Source organism: Budorcas taxicolor, chromosome 6, assembly GCF_023091745.1.
Source record: "Budorcas taxicolor isolate Tak-1 chromosome 6, Takin1.1, whole genome shotgun sequence".
Lineage (NCBI taxonomy): Eukaryota > Metazoa > Chordata > Mammalia > Artiodactyla > Bovidae > Budorcas > Budorcas taxicolor.
In genome coordinates, this window is record NC_068915.1 from 85,027,548 (window position 1) to 85,044,270 (window position 16,723).

Sequence of the window (16,723 nt, forward strand, 5' to 3'; positions counted from 1 at the left end):
TTCATTTTGTACTCCATAGCCAATTTGCCTGTTTCTCCAGCTGTCTCTTGACTTCCTGTTTTTGCCTGTCCGTCCCTTATGATGAAAAGGACATCAACAAACAAGATGGCAGACTAAAAGGTCATGTGCTCATCTTCTTCTGTGTGAACTCCAAAGTTGCAACTAGCTGCTTTACAACCATGGACAGAATGTTGGATTCCACCAAAAACAATTAAAAAAAAAAAAAAATCCCAATTCCAACAGCAAAGGAGAAGCCCCAATAAGCTGGTAGGAGGGGCAAAATTGTTTTTAGAACAAACCTCATACTCACCAGAGATGCTTGGAGGACTCAAACAAACTCTTGTGTACACCAAGACCCAGACGTCCCACAGAGACTGAGTGAGACCTACCTTTGATTGTTTGAGTGTCTCCCGCAGAGGTATGGGTCAGCAGTGTCCTGCTGCAGGAACAGGGACTCTAACTGCAGCAGGCCTGGATTACCCAATTTGTGGCCTGAGACTCATGGTGGAGGTCACCAATAGCCCCACCATAAAGTGGCTGAGCAGATGATCAACAAACTGCAAGAAATTATACTAAAGATTTTCCCACGCTGTTAAAAAAAGTTCAGATTTTCTTAGGACAGATTTTCCAATCCGGGAATCTGGCAATGTAACTGAGAACCCGCAGGGAATTTGACTTTGGAGGCTGTGGGAGACCGAGCCAGACTTGCCTTTGAATGTCCAGGAGTCTCTGATAGAGGTATGTGTTGAAAGTTTGGCCTCAAGGTAAACAACAGGGAAGGAACCCAGCCCTGCCCATCAGCAGAAAATTGGATTAAAGGTTCACTGAGCATGGCCCTGCCAATCAGAACAGAACTGCTTCCCCCACAACAGGCTCAACCATTAGGAAACTTGTATAAGCCTCTTATTGCTGAGAGCCAGCATGGGGAATCCCACCTGTGGCAAAGGTCATGAGGAAGAGGCCTGATAGGCAAAGGTGAGATCAAGCCTTGAGGAAACCCCCCCTGGGCCTTCTCTAGCATCTACCCCAAACCAAGAATCTGTCTGTCTTATTAATTTATTACTTTCACCAACATGTCAGACATTAACAGGGGCTATCTCCGACCACCTTTCTTTGGAAAAAGTTAACTTAGGGCTCCAGTTAATAGTCTCCTGCATATAAAAGGAGTGTCTCAGCTCAAACCCCTCTGATGGCTCTCTAACTTGCCTGACAGGTTTACCCGGATTTTTACAACTACGCATGTGATTGTTTACAGCCCCCCAACTGGAAGAGGCACAAAGCTTAAAAAAAATCTTAAAAATGTCATCAAGACAGTATGGTACTGGCACAAAGACAGAAATATAGATCAATGGAATGAAATAGAAAGCCCAGAGATAAATCCACACACCTATGGATACCTTATCTTCAACAAAGGAGGCAAGAATATAGAATGGAGTAAAGACAATCTCTTTAACAAGTGGTGCTGGGAAAACTGGTCAACCACTTGTAAAAGAATGAAACTAGATCACTTTCTAACACCATACACAAAAATAAACTCAAAATGGATTAAAGATCTAAATGTAAGACCAAAAACTATAAAACACCTAGAGGAGAACATAGGCAAAACACTCTCCGACATAAATCACAGCAGGATCCTCTATGATCCACCTCCCAGAACTGGAAATAAAAGCAAAAATAAATAAATGGGATCTAATTAAAATTAAAAGCTTCTGCACAACAAAGGAAACTATAAGCAAGGTGAAAAGACAGCTTTCTAAATGGGAGAAAATAATAGCAAATGAAACAACTAACAAACAACTAATCTCAAAAATATACAAGCAACTTATGCAGCTCAACTCCAGAAAAATAAACGACCCAATCAAAAAATGGGCCAAAGAACTAGACATTTCTCCCAAGAAGACATACGGATGACTAACAAACACATAAAAAGATGCTCAACATCACTCATTGTCAGAGAAATGCAAATCAAAACCACAATGAGGTACCATCTCATGCCAGTAAGAATGGCTGCGATCCAAAAGTCTACAAGCAATAAATGCTGGAGAGGGTGTGGAGAAAAGGGAACCTTCTTACTCTGTTGGTGGAAATGTAAACTAGTACAGCCAGTATGGAGAACAGTGTGGAGATTCCTTAAAAAATTACAAATAGAACTGCCTTATGACCCAGCAATAACACTGCTGGGCATACACACCAAGGAAACCAGAATTGAAAGAGACACGTGTACCCCAATGTTCATCGCAGCACTGTTTATAATAGCCAGGACATGGAAACAACCTAGATGTCCATCAGCAGATGAATGGATAAGAAAGCCATGGTATATATACACAATGGAGTATTACTCAGCCATTAAAATGAATACATTTGAATCAGTTCTAATGAGGTGGATGAAACTGGAGCCTATTGTACAGAGTGAAGTAAGCCAGAAAGAAAAACACCAATACAGCATACTAACACATATATATGGAATGTAGAAAGATGGTAATGATAACCCTGTATGAGAGACAGCAAAAGAGACACAGATGTAAAGAATGGACTTTCGGACTCTGGGGGAGAGGGAGAGGGTGGGATGATTTGGGAGAATGGCATTGTAACAGGTATACTATCATGTAAGAAATGAATCGTCAGTCTATGTTCGATACAGGATACAGGATGCTTGGGGCTAGTGCATGGGGATGATCCAGAGAGGTAATATGGGGTGGCAGGTGGGAGGGGGGTTCAGGATTGGGAACTCATGTACACCTGTGGCTGATTCATGTCAATGTATGGCAAAACCAATACAGTATTGTAAAGCAAAATAAAGTAAAAATAAAAATTTAAAAATAAAAAAGAAGGAATTTGAAAAAATAAAAATAAAAATTTTAGTATTAAAAAAAAATCTTAAAGATATAGAGCCCTTTTTAAGGAGCTAAGAATTATATTGGTGGATGGTTTTCATTGTTGAGTTAATGACTGCCGCCAGGCCTCCATATCCTTTATCTTTTAGGTCCCTGGAGGATAAAATCAATGTAACCCGGGTGTAGAAAAAGAATATAGTAGTTTTGATGTCAGCAATACTAGATTTTTGAGTTAATGAATTTTCTCTTTGTTATAAATTTCTTTACTCCTCTTTCTTTGTTATAAATTGTTGTGTCCTTGCTATGTAAGAATGTAACCTTAATTAGTGCTTTCTGAGAGTGGCACCAGACTTTAGTAAGAAAAACACTTTTAGGGCAAATAAGTTTTCTGGTTGACGGACCCTTATCAGAAAAGGGCCATAAAATGCTAATAGGCCTCCTGGCCAGAAGATGATGTAAATCACCTAAGACCTGTGTATACAGCTAGGTATGCAGAGAGAAAACCTGGTCTCAATAAGGGTCAGGGCTGCTGACCCTGCATGACTTTGTATTATCCCTTGATCTCTATTTACAAAAAAAGTATAAAAGCTTTCCTGGAAAATAAAGGATGAACCTGTTTCTCGGAAATCTGGCTTCCCCCATGTCTTCTTTTCTTTCTTACTCTATTTTCTGGCTGATTCCCATCTGGAGCATAGAGGCTCATCGTGTCTACTTATTTGCCTGGGCTCCTAAGACCCAAACGAGAGGGAACCCAAGGAGGGGCACCCTCCTCTATTCAAGCGGGTGCCTGTGGCCTTATGTAGACGGCCTAAGTCTCTTGTCTGAGGCTTTATTGGCTTTCTACGTAAACCAAGGAATACAGCCTCTTTCTCTCCTCTATTCTCTTAACTGCAAACTCTTTCCTTATCTCTCTCTAAATTTAGATATCTTTCTCACCACACTGTCTTCACTTTGAATTACCCTGGATCCACCAGGGCTGGTCCCCAGAATCTTATCCTTTTCATCAGAGGGCAGACAGAATGAAAACCACAGTGAAAAACACAGAAAACTAACCAAATTGATCACATGCACCACAGCCTTGTCTAACTCAATAAAACTGTGAGCCGTGCTGTGTAGGGCCACCCAAGACAAGTGGGTCACAGCAGAAAGTTCTGGCAAAACCTGATACAATGGAGAAGACAATGCCACATCACTTCAGTATTCTTGCCTTGAGAACCCCACAAACAGTATGAAAAGGCAAAAAGATATGACACTGAAAGACAAACTCCCTAGGTCGGTAGATGCCCAATATGCTACTGGAGAAGAATAGAAAAATAACTCCAGATACAATGAAGAGATGGAGTGAAAGCAAAAATAACGTCCAGGTTTAGATGTAACTGGTGACGGAAGTGAAGTCTGATGCTGTAAGAAGAATATTGCATAGGAACCGGGAATGTTCAGCCCACAAATCAACATAAATTGGAAGTGATCAAAAAGGAGATAGCAAGGGTGAACATAGACATTTTAAGAATCAGTGAACTAAAATGAACTGGAATGGGTGAATGTAATTCAGATGACCATTGTATCTACTACCATGGGCAAGAATCACTTAGAAGAAATGGGAGTGTTCTTCTTAGTCAAGAAAAGAGTGTGAAATGCAGTATTTGGGTCCAATCTCAAAAATAACAAAAGTAGAAATTACGAGTTTTCAAATAAATAACGTTTGTATTTATGTGTAGTGATGGATATCATCTACAGTTATTTGGTGATTATTTCACAACAGGTGTAAATATCTAATCATTTTGTTGTATACCTCTGTTGAAACAAAATTATTTTAAGTCGGCAAGCAAAATTATGCATAAAAAATTCTCTATCAGTTGAGCCACTGCCCGGCACTCCCTGTTTTAGTGTGCAATGTGCTTCTGCATTATACATTAACTAGATCCCCTCAGAAGACACAGGAAAGTTTATTCTACAAAAAAAAGTAGTTTCCTCCTGGCACCAGCAAGGTAACTCATTATAAGCTAACATTCTTTCCTTAATCTTTTAAGGGGTCACAATGACCCACTACTCACTTTTTAGGACTACATAAACTGGCAATATAATGTTCTGACGGATAACACTTTCAAGAATAACCCCTTCCCTCAAAAACTTATATGACAGTTCTTTAACTTCTAATGGGCAGAGCATTCCTCCGAGCTTCCTGACAGATTTTCTCCAGGGTTATAATCCTCAGATTGGCTCAAATGAAATCTTCCATACTTTCCTAGGTTGACTATTGACTAATTTTTTGTCACTATCTGAAACTAATACAGTGTTGCTTGTTAATAATACCTCAAAAAAAACTAACTAAATAATATATGAAAGGTACTGCTTTTTCAAAGGTAAGTTACCTGTTATGCAAAATTTCCTTATCATAATCACATAAACATAATGAAAAATAAATTATTCAAAAGCAAAATAGAAGGGGTACATGGGCTTGCTAAAATAGAGAAAAAACTTGTGCTCAGGGTCAAAAGTCAATAGTTGACTTCCAATGAACTCTAATCTTAAATAGAAGAAGAACAAAACACTGAAGTGAGTTAAAAAATCTAGAAGCATGGTCCTATAGGAAAAAAAAAAATCTTCTTTGGTTTTTACACTTTTGAAGACAAGAACAAATGAAACCAAACTACATTATTTATCTTCTAGTTTCATGCTCACCACATTGCAAGCCTGGTCATCAATTAACTATTCTTTCATAGAACACAAATATAAAGCCTTAAGAACAGGTTAATCAGAAAGAAATCAGGTTGTGAAAGAGGAGAAGCAGAACACAGAGTACGCCAAGGTTATGGAAATTAAGCATGCTGTCTGATTTGGGTTTTCCAGACACTCCAAAATCTGAAGCCTAAATATACAGAATATTCCTTCTTGGATATATATCAGGGTTCCCCTGGTGACTCTAATGGTAAAGATTCAGCCTGCAATGCAGGTGACCTGGGTTCGATCTCTGGGTTGGGAAGATTCCCTAGAAGATGGAATGTTATCATTATTTAATCATATAACACAAAACAAAACAAAAAAAAGTGTTATTAATTTTTACATTCAAAAGTGTAGCCACCCTAAAATACCATTTGTAAGTTTTCATACAGTCAGATGAATGTTTGCATTCTTTATAGAATATAAGAATATTTATTATATACATACTATTCTTACCTAAAACCTTGCTGTAATATTCATCCCATTCTGGAAATACATAATATGAATATATTATGTCACTCACTGTATACAGTAACCAGTTCTCCAGCCTCTGTATAAAAGTCATCTTGTCTGTCAGTCTTGATGTGACACCAGGAACATATGAAGAAGGCATAGGAAGCCCAGCACACAGTCTTTCAATGACATTCCCAGAGAAAAACCGAAAAGTGTATATAAATGGAATATTCAGGAGTTCAGCCATAAGTTCCCCACAAAAACTTAAAGGGTCGGCAATACAGACATCGAACTTGGCTGCCTGTAGCCTGCTGAGTAACTCCTTGTTTGTGATACCACTGTCACACACTCTTTTGCTTGTTAATAAAAATTTTTTGTCCAGGTTTGCCAGTTGTATTTGCACTTCCCACCATGAGAGTTTTGGCAGTTCAAAAATTTCTTCATAGAGCATGGTACTGAGCTCTTCTATGAAAGTTTCTTTAGTCACTGAAACCTGGAGGATCTCCACATGATAGGGAATCTTCGTATGATCAATCACAAGACTTTGTGATGGTACCAGGACAGTTATCTCATGCCCACGAAGGTGAAGCTCTTCTAGAATAACCTGTATATTAATCCAGTGACTAAAGTCCACAGGCCATACAAGAACTTTGCCCGTCCTCCCAGAGTCAAGGAGACATAGCTGCAGCACGAAAAGGATGCAGAAGCCTTGCACAGTCTTCATGGTTAACTCCTGCTTGAATTAAATCTTAAACCAAATGCATGAAACTCACAATCCAAAGATTTCTCCTTAACAATTCCAATGAGTTTATAGTAGGTTGAGCTGAACTTTGAAGTGTGTACTTTGTATTATGGATTAAAATCGAAAGCAACTGCTTTGACGTGAGAAAAAAAAAAAAAAAACTTGAAAAAACACAATACACTGAGTGAGGAAATATTTACTCAGGCTTAAACACAAATCCATAATAATTTCTAAGTAATATTTGAAAACCTGACATTATGTGATTGCATATTCTATTAGGGCTAGATTTTCTGGAATTTTTTTCTGGTTTTATTTTTATGATCATTTGAACAGGAAGATCTCTGTAGTGTTTCTTTTACTGATAACTCTTCTAGATATTTTAGGTACAGAAGAGATCATCACTTAATGCCAGAAATACACATACTTTAAGATATGTTAAGGCAAGGAGATTTGTTTTATTTTTAATTTTAATTTTATGTTGGATTATAGTTGATTAACAATATGTTAGTTTCAGGTATACAGCAAAGTGATTCAGTTATACATATACATATATCTGCTCTTTTCAAAATTCTTTTCACATTTATGTTGCTACAGAATATTGAGCAGAATATCCTGTGCTTTATAGTAAGTATAGTAAGTCCTTGTTCATTCAACTACTTTAAAAATAGTAGTCTATATCTTCTAATCCAAACTCCGAATGTATTGCTCCCCCTACCTTGCCCATTTTGTAACCATAAGTTTGTTTATAGTGTGTGTCTGTTTTTGTTTTGTAAATAAGTTCTTTTTTCATTTTTTAGATTGCACATATAAGCCATGTGATCATTATCTTTTTCTGTATTCCTTAATCACTTAGTATGATAACTTTCAGGTCTCTCTGTGTTGATGGAATATTTTGGAGATTAATCCCTTGTCAATTCATTCATCTGTAAATATTTTTTCCTACTCTGAGGGTTGCCTTCCTATTTTGCTTATGTTCTGCTTTGCTGTGCAACAGCTTTTCAGTTTAATTTGACTTCATTTGTTAGTTTTGTTTCCATTTCCAATACTCTTGGAAATGAATCAAAAAGGATATCATTGTGATTTATTCAAAGAATGTTTTGGTGTTTGGTCTTACATTTAGGTCTTTAATCCATTTCGAGTTAATTTTTGTATATGATGTTAAATAATGTTCTGTTTTTTCCACTACATATATCTTTCCTTCCTGGAGCCAGCGTGGGGAATCCCGCCTGTGGCCAAGGTCAAGAGGAAAGGGGCCTGACAAAACGCAAAGGCAGGATCAGGCCTCAGGGGTCCCTCTGGACTTTCTCGAGCATCTACCCCCAACACCAGAGTCTGCCTGCCTTACATCATTATGCTTTCCACCTATTCTTCTGACATTACAAGGGGGCTATCCCCGACCACCTTTCTCTGGAAAATGTTAACTTAGAGCTCCAGTTAATAGTCTTCTGCATATAAAAGGAGTGTCTCAGCTCAAACCCCACTGATGACTCTCTAAATTGTCTGACAGGTTTACCCGGATTTTTACAATTAGGCATGTGATTGTTTACAGCCCACCAACTGCAAGAGGCACGAAGATTAAAAAAACATCTTAAAGATATAGAGCCCTTTTTAAGGAGCTAAGAATTATATCGTTGGACGGTTTTCATTGCTGAGTTAATGACTGCTGCCAGGCCTCCATATCCTTTATCTTTAGGCCCCTGGAGGATATTAATCAATGTAACTCAGAAGTAGAAAAAGAATATAGTAGTTTTGATGTCAGCAATACTAGACTTTTGAGTTAATGAATTTTCTCTTTATTATAAATTACTATACTCCTCTTTCTTTGTTATAAATTGTTGTGTCCTTGCTATGTAAGAATGTAACCTTAATTAAGCTTCTGAGAATGGCACCTGACTTTAGTAAGAACAACACTTTTAGTGCAAATAACTTTTCTGGTGACGGACCCTTATCAGAAAAGGGTCATAAAATACTAATAGGCCTCCTGGCCAGAAGCTGATGTAAATCACCTAAGACCTGTGTATACAGCTAGGTATGCAGAGAGAAAGCCTGGTCTCGGTAAGGGTCAGGGCTGCTGACCCTGCATGACTTTGTATTATCCCTTGATCTCTATGTATAAAATAAGTATAAAAGCTTTCCTGGAAAATAAAAGACGAACCTGTTTCTCGAAAATCTGGCTTCCCCCATGTCTTCTTTTCTTTCTTACTCTATTTTCTGGCTGATTCCCATCTGGAACACAGATGCTCATCGTGTCTACTTTTTTGCCTAGGCTTCTAACACCCACGCGAGAGGGAACCCAAGGAGGCACCTGTGGCCTAATGTAGATGGTGTAAGTCTCTTCTCTGAGGCTTTATTGGCTTTCTATGTAAACCAAGGAATACAGCCTCTTTCTCTCCTCTATTCTCTTAACTGCAAACCCTTTCCTTCAGTTCAGTTCAGTTCAGTCGCTCAGTCTTGTCCGACTCTTTGCAACCCCATGAATTGCAGCACGCCAGGCCTCCCTGTCCATCACCAACTCCTGGAGTTCACTCAGACTCGCGTCCATCGAGTCAGTGATGCCATCCAGCCATCTTATCCTCTGAATCCCCTTCTTCTCCTGCCCCCAATCCCTCCTAGCATCAAAGTCTTTTCCAAAGAGTCAACTCTTTGCAGGAGGTGGCCAAAGTACAGGAGTTTCAGCTTTAGCATTATTCCATCCAAAAAAATCCCAGGGTTGATCTCCTTCAGAATGGACTGGTTGGATCTCCTTGCAGTCCAAGGGACTCTCAAGAGTCTTCTCCAACACCATAGTTCAAAAGAAGCAATTCTTTGGCTCTCAGCCTTCTTCACAGTCCAACTGTCACATCCATATATGACCACTGGAAAAACCATAGCCTTGACTAGATGGACCATAACTCTCTCGCCACGCCATCCTCACTTTGAATTACCCTGGATCCACTGGGGCTGGTCCCCAGAATCTTATCCTTTTCATCAGAGGGCAGACAGAACGAAAACCACAGTGAAAAACACAGGAAACTAACCAAATTGATCACATGCACCACAGCCTTGCCTAACTCAATGAAACTGTGAGTCGTGCTGTGTAGGGCCACCCAAGACGAGTGGGTCACAGCAGAAAGTTCTGGCAAAACCTGATACAATGGAGAAGACAATGCCACATCACTTCAGTATTCTTGCCTTGAGAACCCCACGAACAGTAAGAAAAGGTAAAAAGATATGACACTGAAAGACAAACTCCCTAGGTCGGTAGATGCCCAATAAGCTACTGGAGAAGAATAGAAAAATAACTCCAGATACAATGAAGAGATGGAGTGAAAGCAAAAATAACGTCCAGGTTTAGATGTAACCGGTGACGGAAGTAAAGTCCGATGCTGTAAGAAGAATACTGCATAGGAACCGGGAATGTTCAGCCCACAAATCAACATAAATTGGAAGTGACCAAAAAGGAGATAGCAAGGGTGAACATAGACATTTTAAGAATCAGTGAACTAAAATGAACTGGAATGGGTGAATGTAATTCAGATGACCATTGCATCTACTACCATGGGCAAGAATAACTTAGAAGAAATGGGAGTGTTCCTCATAGTCAAGAAAAGAGTGTGAAATGCAGTATTTGGGTCCAATCTCAAAAATAACAAAAGTAGAAATTAAGAGTTTTCAAATAAATACCATTTGTATTTATGTGTAGTGATGGATATTATCTAGAGTTATTTGGTGATTATTTCACAATAGGTGCAAATATCTAATCATCTTGTTGTATACCTGTGTTGAAACAAAATTATTTTAAGTCGGCAAGCAAAATTATGCATAAAAATTTCCCTATCAGTTGAGCCACTGCCCGGCACTCCCTGTTTTAGTGTGCAATGTGCTTCTGCATTATACGTTAACTAGACCCCTTGGAAGACACAGGAAAGTTTACTCTACAAAAAAAGTAATTTCCTCCTGGCACCAGTAAGGTAACTCATTATAAGCTAACATTCTTTCCTTAATCTTTTAAGGGGTCACAATGACCCATTACTCACTTTTTAGGACTACATAAACTGGCAATATAATGTTCTGACAGATAACACTTTCAAGAATAACCCCTTCCCTCAAAAACTTATATGACAGTTCTTTAACTTCTAATGGGCAGAGCATTCCTCCGAGCTTCCTGACAGATTTTCTCCAGGGTTATAATCCTCAGATTGGCTCAAATGAAATCTTCCATACTTTCCTAGGTTGACTATTGACTAATTTTTTGTCATCATCTGAAACTAATACAGTGTTGCTTGTTAAAAATAGACTCAAAAAGTATAACTAAATAATATATGAAAGGTACTGCTTTCTCAAAGGTAAGTTACCTGTTATACAAAATTTCCTTATCATAATCACATAAACATAATGAAAAATAAATTATTCAAAAGCAAAATAGAAGGGGTACATGGGCTTGCTAAAATAGAGAAAAAACTTGTGCTCAGGGTTAAAAAGTCAATAGTTGACCTCCAATGAACTCTAACCTTAAATAGAAGAAGAACAAAACACTGAAGTGAGTTAAAAAATCTAGAAGCATGGTCCTATAGAAAAAAAAAAAAAAAACTTCTTTGGTTTTTACACTTTTGAAGACAAGAACAAATGAAACCAAACTACATTATTTATCTTCTAGTTTCATGCTCACCACATTGCAAGCCTGGTCATCAATTAACTATTCTTTCATAGAACACAAATATAAAGCCTTAAGAAGAACAGGTTAATCAGAAAGAAATCAGGTTGTGAAAGAGGAGAAGCAGAACACAGAGTATTTCAATGTTATGGAAATTAAGCACGCTGTCTGATTTGGGTTTTCCAGACACTCCAAAATCTGAAGCTTAAATATAGAGAATATTCCTTCTTGGATATATATCAGGGTTCCCCTGGTGGCTCAGATGGTAAAGAATCAGCCTGCAATGCAGGTGACCTGGGTTCAATCTCTGGGTTGGGAAGATCCCCTAGAAGATGGAATGTTATCATTATTTAATCATATAACACAAAACAAAACAAAAAAAGTGTTATTAATTTTTACATTCAAAACTGTAGCCCCTAAAATACCATTTGTAAGTTTTCATACAGTCAGATGAATGTTTGCATTATTTATAGAATATAAGACTATTTATTATATACATGCTATTCTTACCTAAAGCCTTGCTGTAATATTCATCCCATTCTGGAAATACATAATATGAATATGTCATGTCACTCACTGTATACAGTAACCAGTTCTCCAGCCCCTGTATAAAAGTCATCTTGTCTGTCAGTCTTGATGTGACACCAGGAACATATGAAGAAGGCATAGGAAGCCCAGCACACAGTCTTTCAATGACATTCCCAGAGAAAACCCGAAAAGTGTATATAAATGGAATATTCAGGAGTTCAGCCATAAGTTCCCCACAAAAACTTAAAGGGTCGGCAATACAGACATCGAACTTGGCTGCCTGTAGCCTGCTGAGTAACTCCTTGTTGTGATAGCACTGTCACACACTCTTTTGCTTGTTAATAAAAATTTTTTGTCCAGGTTTGCCAGTTGTATTTGCACTTCCCACCATGAGAGTTTAGGCAGTTCAAAAATTTCTTCATAGAGCATGGTACTGAGCTCTTCTATGAAAGTTTCTTTAGTCACTGAAACCTGGAGGATCTCCACATGATAGGGAATCTTCGTATGATCAATCAAAAGATTTTGTGAAGGTACCAGGACAGTTATCTCATGCCCACGAAGGTGAAGCTCTTCTAGAATAACTTGTAAATTAATCCAGTGACTAAAATCCACAGGCCATACAAGAACTTTGCCCGTCCTCCCAGAGTCAAGGAGACATAGCTGCAGCACGAAAAGGATGCAGAAGCCTTGCACAGTCTTCATGGTTAACTCCTGCTTGAATTAAATCTTAAACCAAATGCATGAAACTCACAATCCAAAGATTTCTCCTTAACAATTCCAATGAGTTTATAGTAGGTTGAGCTGAACTTTGAAGTGTGTGCTTTGTATTATGGATTAAAATCGAAAGCAACTGCTTTGACGTGAGAAAAAAAAAAAAAGAAACTTGATAAAACACTATACACTGAGTGAGGAAATATTTACTCAGGCTTAAACACAAATCCATAATAATTTCTAAGTAATATTTGAAAACCTGACATTATGTGATTGCATATTCTATTAGGGCTAGATTTTCTGGAATTTTTTTCTGGTTTTATTTTTATGATCATTTGAACAGGAAGATCTCTGTAGTGTTTCTTTTACTGATAACTCTTCTAGATATTTTAGGTACAGAAGAGATCATCACTTAATGCCAGAAATACACATACTTTAAGAGATGTTAAGGCAAGGGAATTTGTTTTATTTTTAATTTTAATTTTATGTTGGATTATAGTTGGTCTAGTGGAGAAGGTGATGGCACCCCACTCCAGTGTTCTTTCCTGGAAAATCCCTTGGATGGAGGAGCCTGGTGGGCTGCCGTCCATGAGGTGGCAAAGAGTCAGACGTGACTGATTGACTTCACAACGTGTTAGTTTCAGGTATACAGCAAAGTGATTCAGTTATACATATACATATATCTGCTCTTTTCAAAATTCTTTTCACATTTATGTTGCTACAGAATATTGAGCAGAATTTCCTGTGCTTTATAGTAAGTATAGTAAGTCCTTGTTGGTTCATCTACATTAAATACAGTAGTCTATATCTGCTAATCCAAACTTCGAATGTATTGCTCCCCCTACCTTGCCCATTTTGTAACCATAAGTTTGTTTATAGTGTGTGTCTGTTTTTGTTTTGTAAATAGTTTTTCATTTTTTAGATTGCACATATAAGCCATGTGATCATTATGTTTCTCTGTATTCCTTAATCACTTAGTATGATAACTTTCAGGTCTATCTGTGTTGATGGAATATTTAGGAGATTAATCCCTTGTCAATTTATTCATCTGTAAATATTTTTTCCCACTCTGAGGGTTGCCTTCCTATTTTGCTTATGTTCTGCTTTGCTGTGCAACAGCTTTTGAGTTTAATTTGACTTCATTTGTTAGTTTTGTTTCCATTTCCAATACTCTTGGAAATGAATCAAAAAGGATATCATTGTGATTCACTCAAAGAATGTTTTGGTGTTTGGTCTTACATTTAGGTCTTTAATCCATTTCGAGTTAATATTTGTTATGATGTTAAATAGTGTTCTATTTTATTCCATTGCATATATCTTTCCTTCCTGGACCCAGCATGGGGAATCCCGCCCGTGGCAAATGTCATGAGGAAAGGGGCCTGACAAAACGCAAAGGCGGGATCAGGCCTCAGGTGTCCCTCTGGACTTTCTCGAGCATCTACCCCCAAAACCAGAGTCTGCCTGCCTTACATCATTATGCTTTCCACCTATTCTTCTGACATTTCAAGGGGGCTATCCCCGATCACCTTTCTCTGGAAAAAGTTAACTTAGAGCTCCAGTTATTAGTCTTCTGCCTGTAAAAGGAGTGTCTCAGCTCAAACCCCTCTTATGGCTCTCTAACTTGCCTGACAGGTTTACCTGGACTTTAACAATTATGCATGTGATTGTTTACAGCCCCCCAACTGTGAGAGGCATGGGAAGCCTAAAATATAGAGCCTTTCAAAGAGTTAAAAGCTGTTAGAATAGTGCTGGTATAAGATTTCACTGTTGAGCCAATGCTTGCTGCCAAGTTCCCATATCCCTTATCCACTGTGCATCTGGGAGTGCATTAGTTAACATAGTTGGAATGCAGGAAAAACAAGTGCAGCCTTGAAACTAACCACATCAGACCTTTGAGGTAATTGGTTCTTTCTTTGTTGTAACTTGCTGCACCTTTGCTTCCTGAAAATGTAACTCTGTTTGATAATTTCTGAGGCTAATGTAGATTAGAAATATAAAGAAAAAACACTTCAAGGGAAAATAAGTTTTCTGGTTGAGTAGCCTTTATCAAAAGAGGGTCATAAAATGTCCACAGGCCTCCAAGGCCAGAAGATAATATATACAACATTGTTTGTGGCAAAGGTATGCAGAAAAAAGCCTGGTCTCCATAAGGGTCAGGGCTGCCGACCCTGCATGACTTTGTATTGTCCATTGATCTCTATGTACAAATTAAAGTATAAAAGCTTTCCTAGAAAATAAAAGGATGGGCCAGTTTCTCGGAAATCTGGCTCGCCCTGTGTCAATTCTCTCTCTCTCTCTGTTTCTCCCTCTCTCTCCCTCTCCTTTTCAGGCTGAATTCCTGTCTGGAACACAAAGGCTCGCCGTGTCTACTTATTTGCCTGGGCTTCTAAGACCCATGCGAGAGGGAGCCCAATGTGGGGCACCCTCCACTATTCAAGCAGGTGCCTGTGGCCCTATGTAGACAGTGTAAGTCCCTTGTCTCAGGGCTTTATTGGCTTTCTATGTAAACCAAGGTATACAGCCTCTTTCTCTCTTCTATTCTCTTAACTGCAAATTCTTTCCTTATCTCTCTCTACATCTATATATCTCTCTCGCTCCGACGTCCCCACTTTGAATTCCCTGGATCCACCGGGGCTGGACCCAAGAAAGTGGTGCCCGGAACAGGTTATTTGAAGATAGGTCTCCTTCAGTGCACAGTTTTTGGGACAGCTAGGACCCCACTCAGGGTGTCGTGGACCCCCTGCATAAGATAGGTAGGGATCGAGGGGTGGGAAGTTTTGGTTGAAAGAAACCCAGTTGAAGGGTTGAAATGAAACCTGCTTTCTAAGGGTTGAAATGAAACCTGCTTTCCAAGGGATTGAAAAGAAACCCCCTTTTACAAAGGTTGAAACGAAACCTTCTTTACAAGTCAGAAATCTTTCTTTCTTATAGAAAATCTGACATGGGTAACAGTGAGTTAAAAGAATGACAATTCTTTATAGAAGTAATCTTGTAATTAATTAAGAGGAAATAATTAAGATGAATTAAAGTTAATAGAGCCAATATTCAATCCCTTTTTACATTTGTACAAGAACAATGTCCTTAGTTTTCAAAAGAAGGCACTGTTAATTTAGATACTTGGGTGAAGGTAGGGAAACAGCTAAAAGCTTATTAAGCTTTTGCTGTGCAGAATATGATTAGAAATGTTCTGAACCCCCTTCATGAGGCTGTTAGATAGCCTATGGGAGAGGCTACAGTGGTGGATGGTAGTGGGTCTCCACCTTCTACGCAGATCATATTTTCTGCCATTGATGAAGAAAAAGAAGGAGACTGTGCTCTACCTCCTGAGGAAGGAGAGGGCTTACAGGACACTGTGGCCGGGCACCCTGGCAAGCCCCCTCTCCCTCTACACAAACCTTTAAAAATTTATCTGATTTAAGGCGACCACCACCACCTCCCTCTTGCTCCTCCCCAGGGCTCAGGAATTCCCCACTTTGCCTCCAAAGCCTCCGAGAACATTGCCTAAGGCTGAAGAAGATAAAAAGTTTTTGAACAAAGGAACTGTGAAAGCTGTGCACAACATGCAGAGCCTGCTCCTTGGAGATAATCCCCTCAAGGGGGCCTCACCCAGGCTAGGAGAGAAGCTGAGTGAAAAGGAGACTTGGCAACAATATTAACCCCTAACTTGCAGGTTACTCTGATTCCAACAGGAGTGGCTGGCCCCCTGCCTGAGGGCATTGTAAGACTTGTGCTAGGGCGTAGCTTACTTTCTTTTCAAGGAATTTCAGTGGTGCCTGGTATAGTAGATTCTGATTATACTGAGGAAATTAAAGTTTTGATCTTGCCGCCTGCTAAAACTGTGCAAATTAATAAAGGTCAAAGAATTACACAGCTTTTGCTTTTACCTTATTATCAGACAGAAAAACCTTGACTTCTCAAGCTAGGGGCCCCAGAGGATTTGGATCTAGTGATCTAGCTTTTTGAGTGCAGGACATTACAGCTTCTAGGCCTTTAAAAGCTTTTTTTAATTCAAGGAAATAAAATGTCAGGGCTGTTAGACACTAGAGCAGACATCTCTTGCATTGCAAGGAAAGACTGGCCCAGCTCCTGGCCAACACATAC

The 16,723-nt window shown here is 38.9% G+C and overlaps 1 protein-coding gene across 1 annotated transcript in view; it reads right to left on the reverse strand.

Moving 5' to 3' along the window:
* The window catches only part of LOC128049407 (UDP-glucuronosyltransferase 2C1-like), a 41,688-nt gene extending 34,956 nt beyond the window's left edge, over positions 1-6,732 (reverse strand). The window contains exon 1 of the mRNA XM_052641616.1: positions 6,012-6,732. Coding sequence (XP_052497576.1) covers positions 6,012-6,732 — 721 coding nt within the window. The remainder of the gene's footprint in view (positions 1-6,011) is intronic.
* Between the last annotated feature and the right edge of the window lie 9,991 nt (positions 6,733-16,723).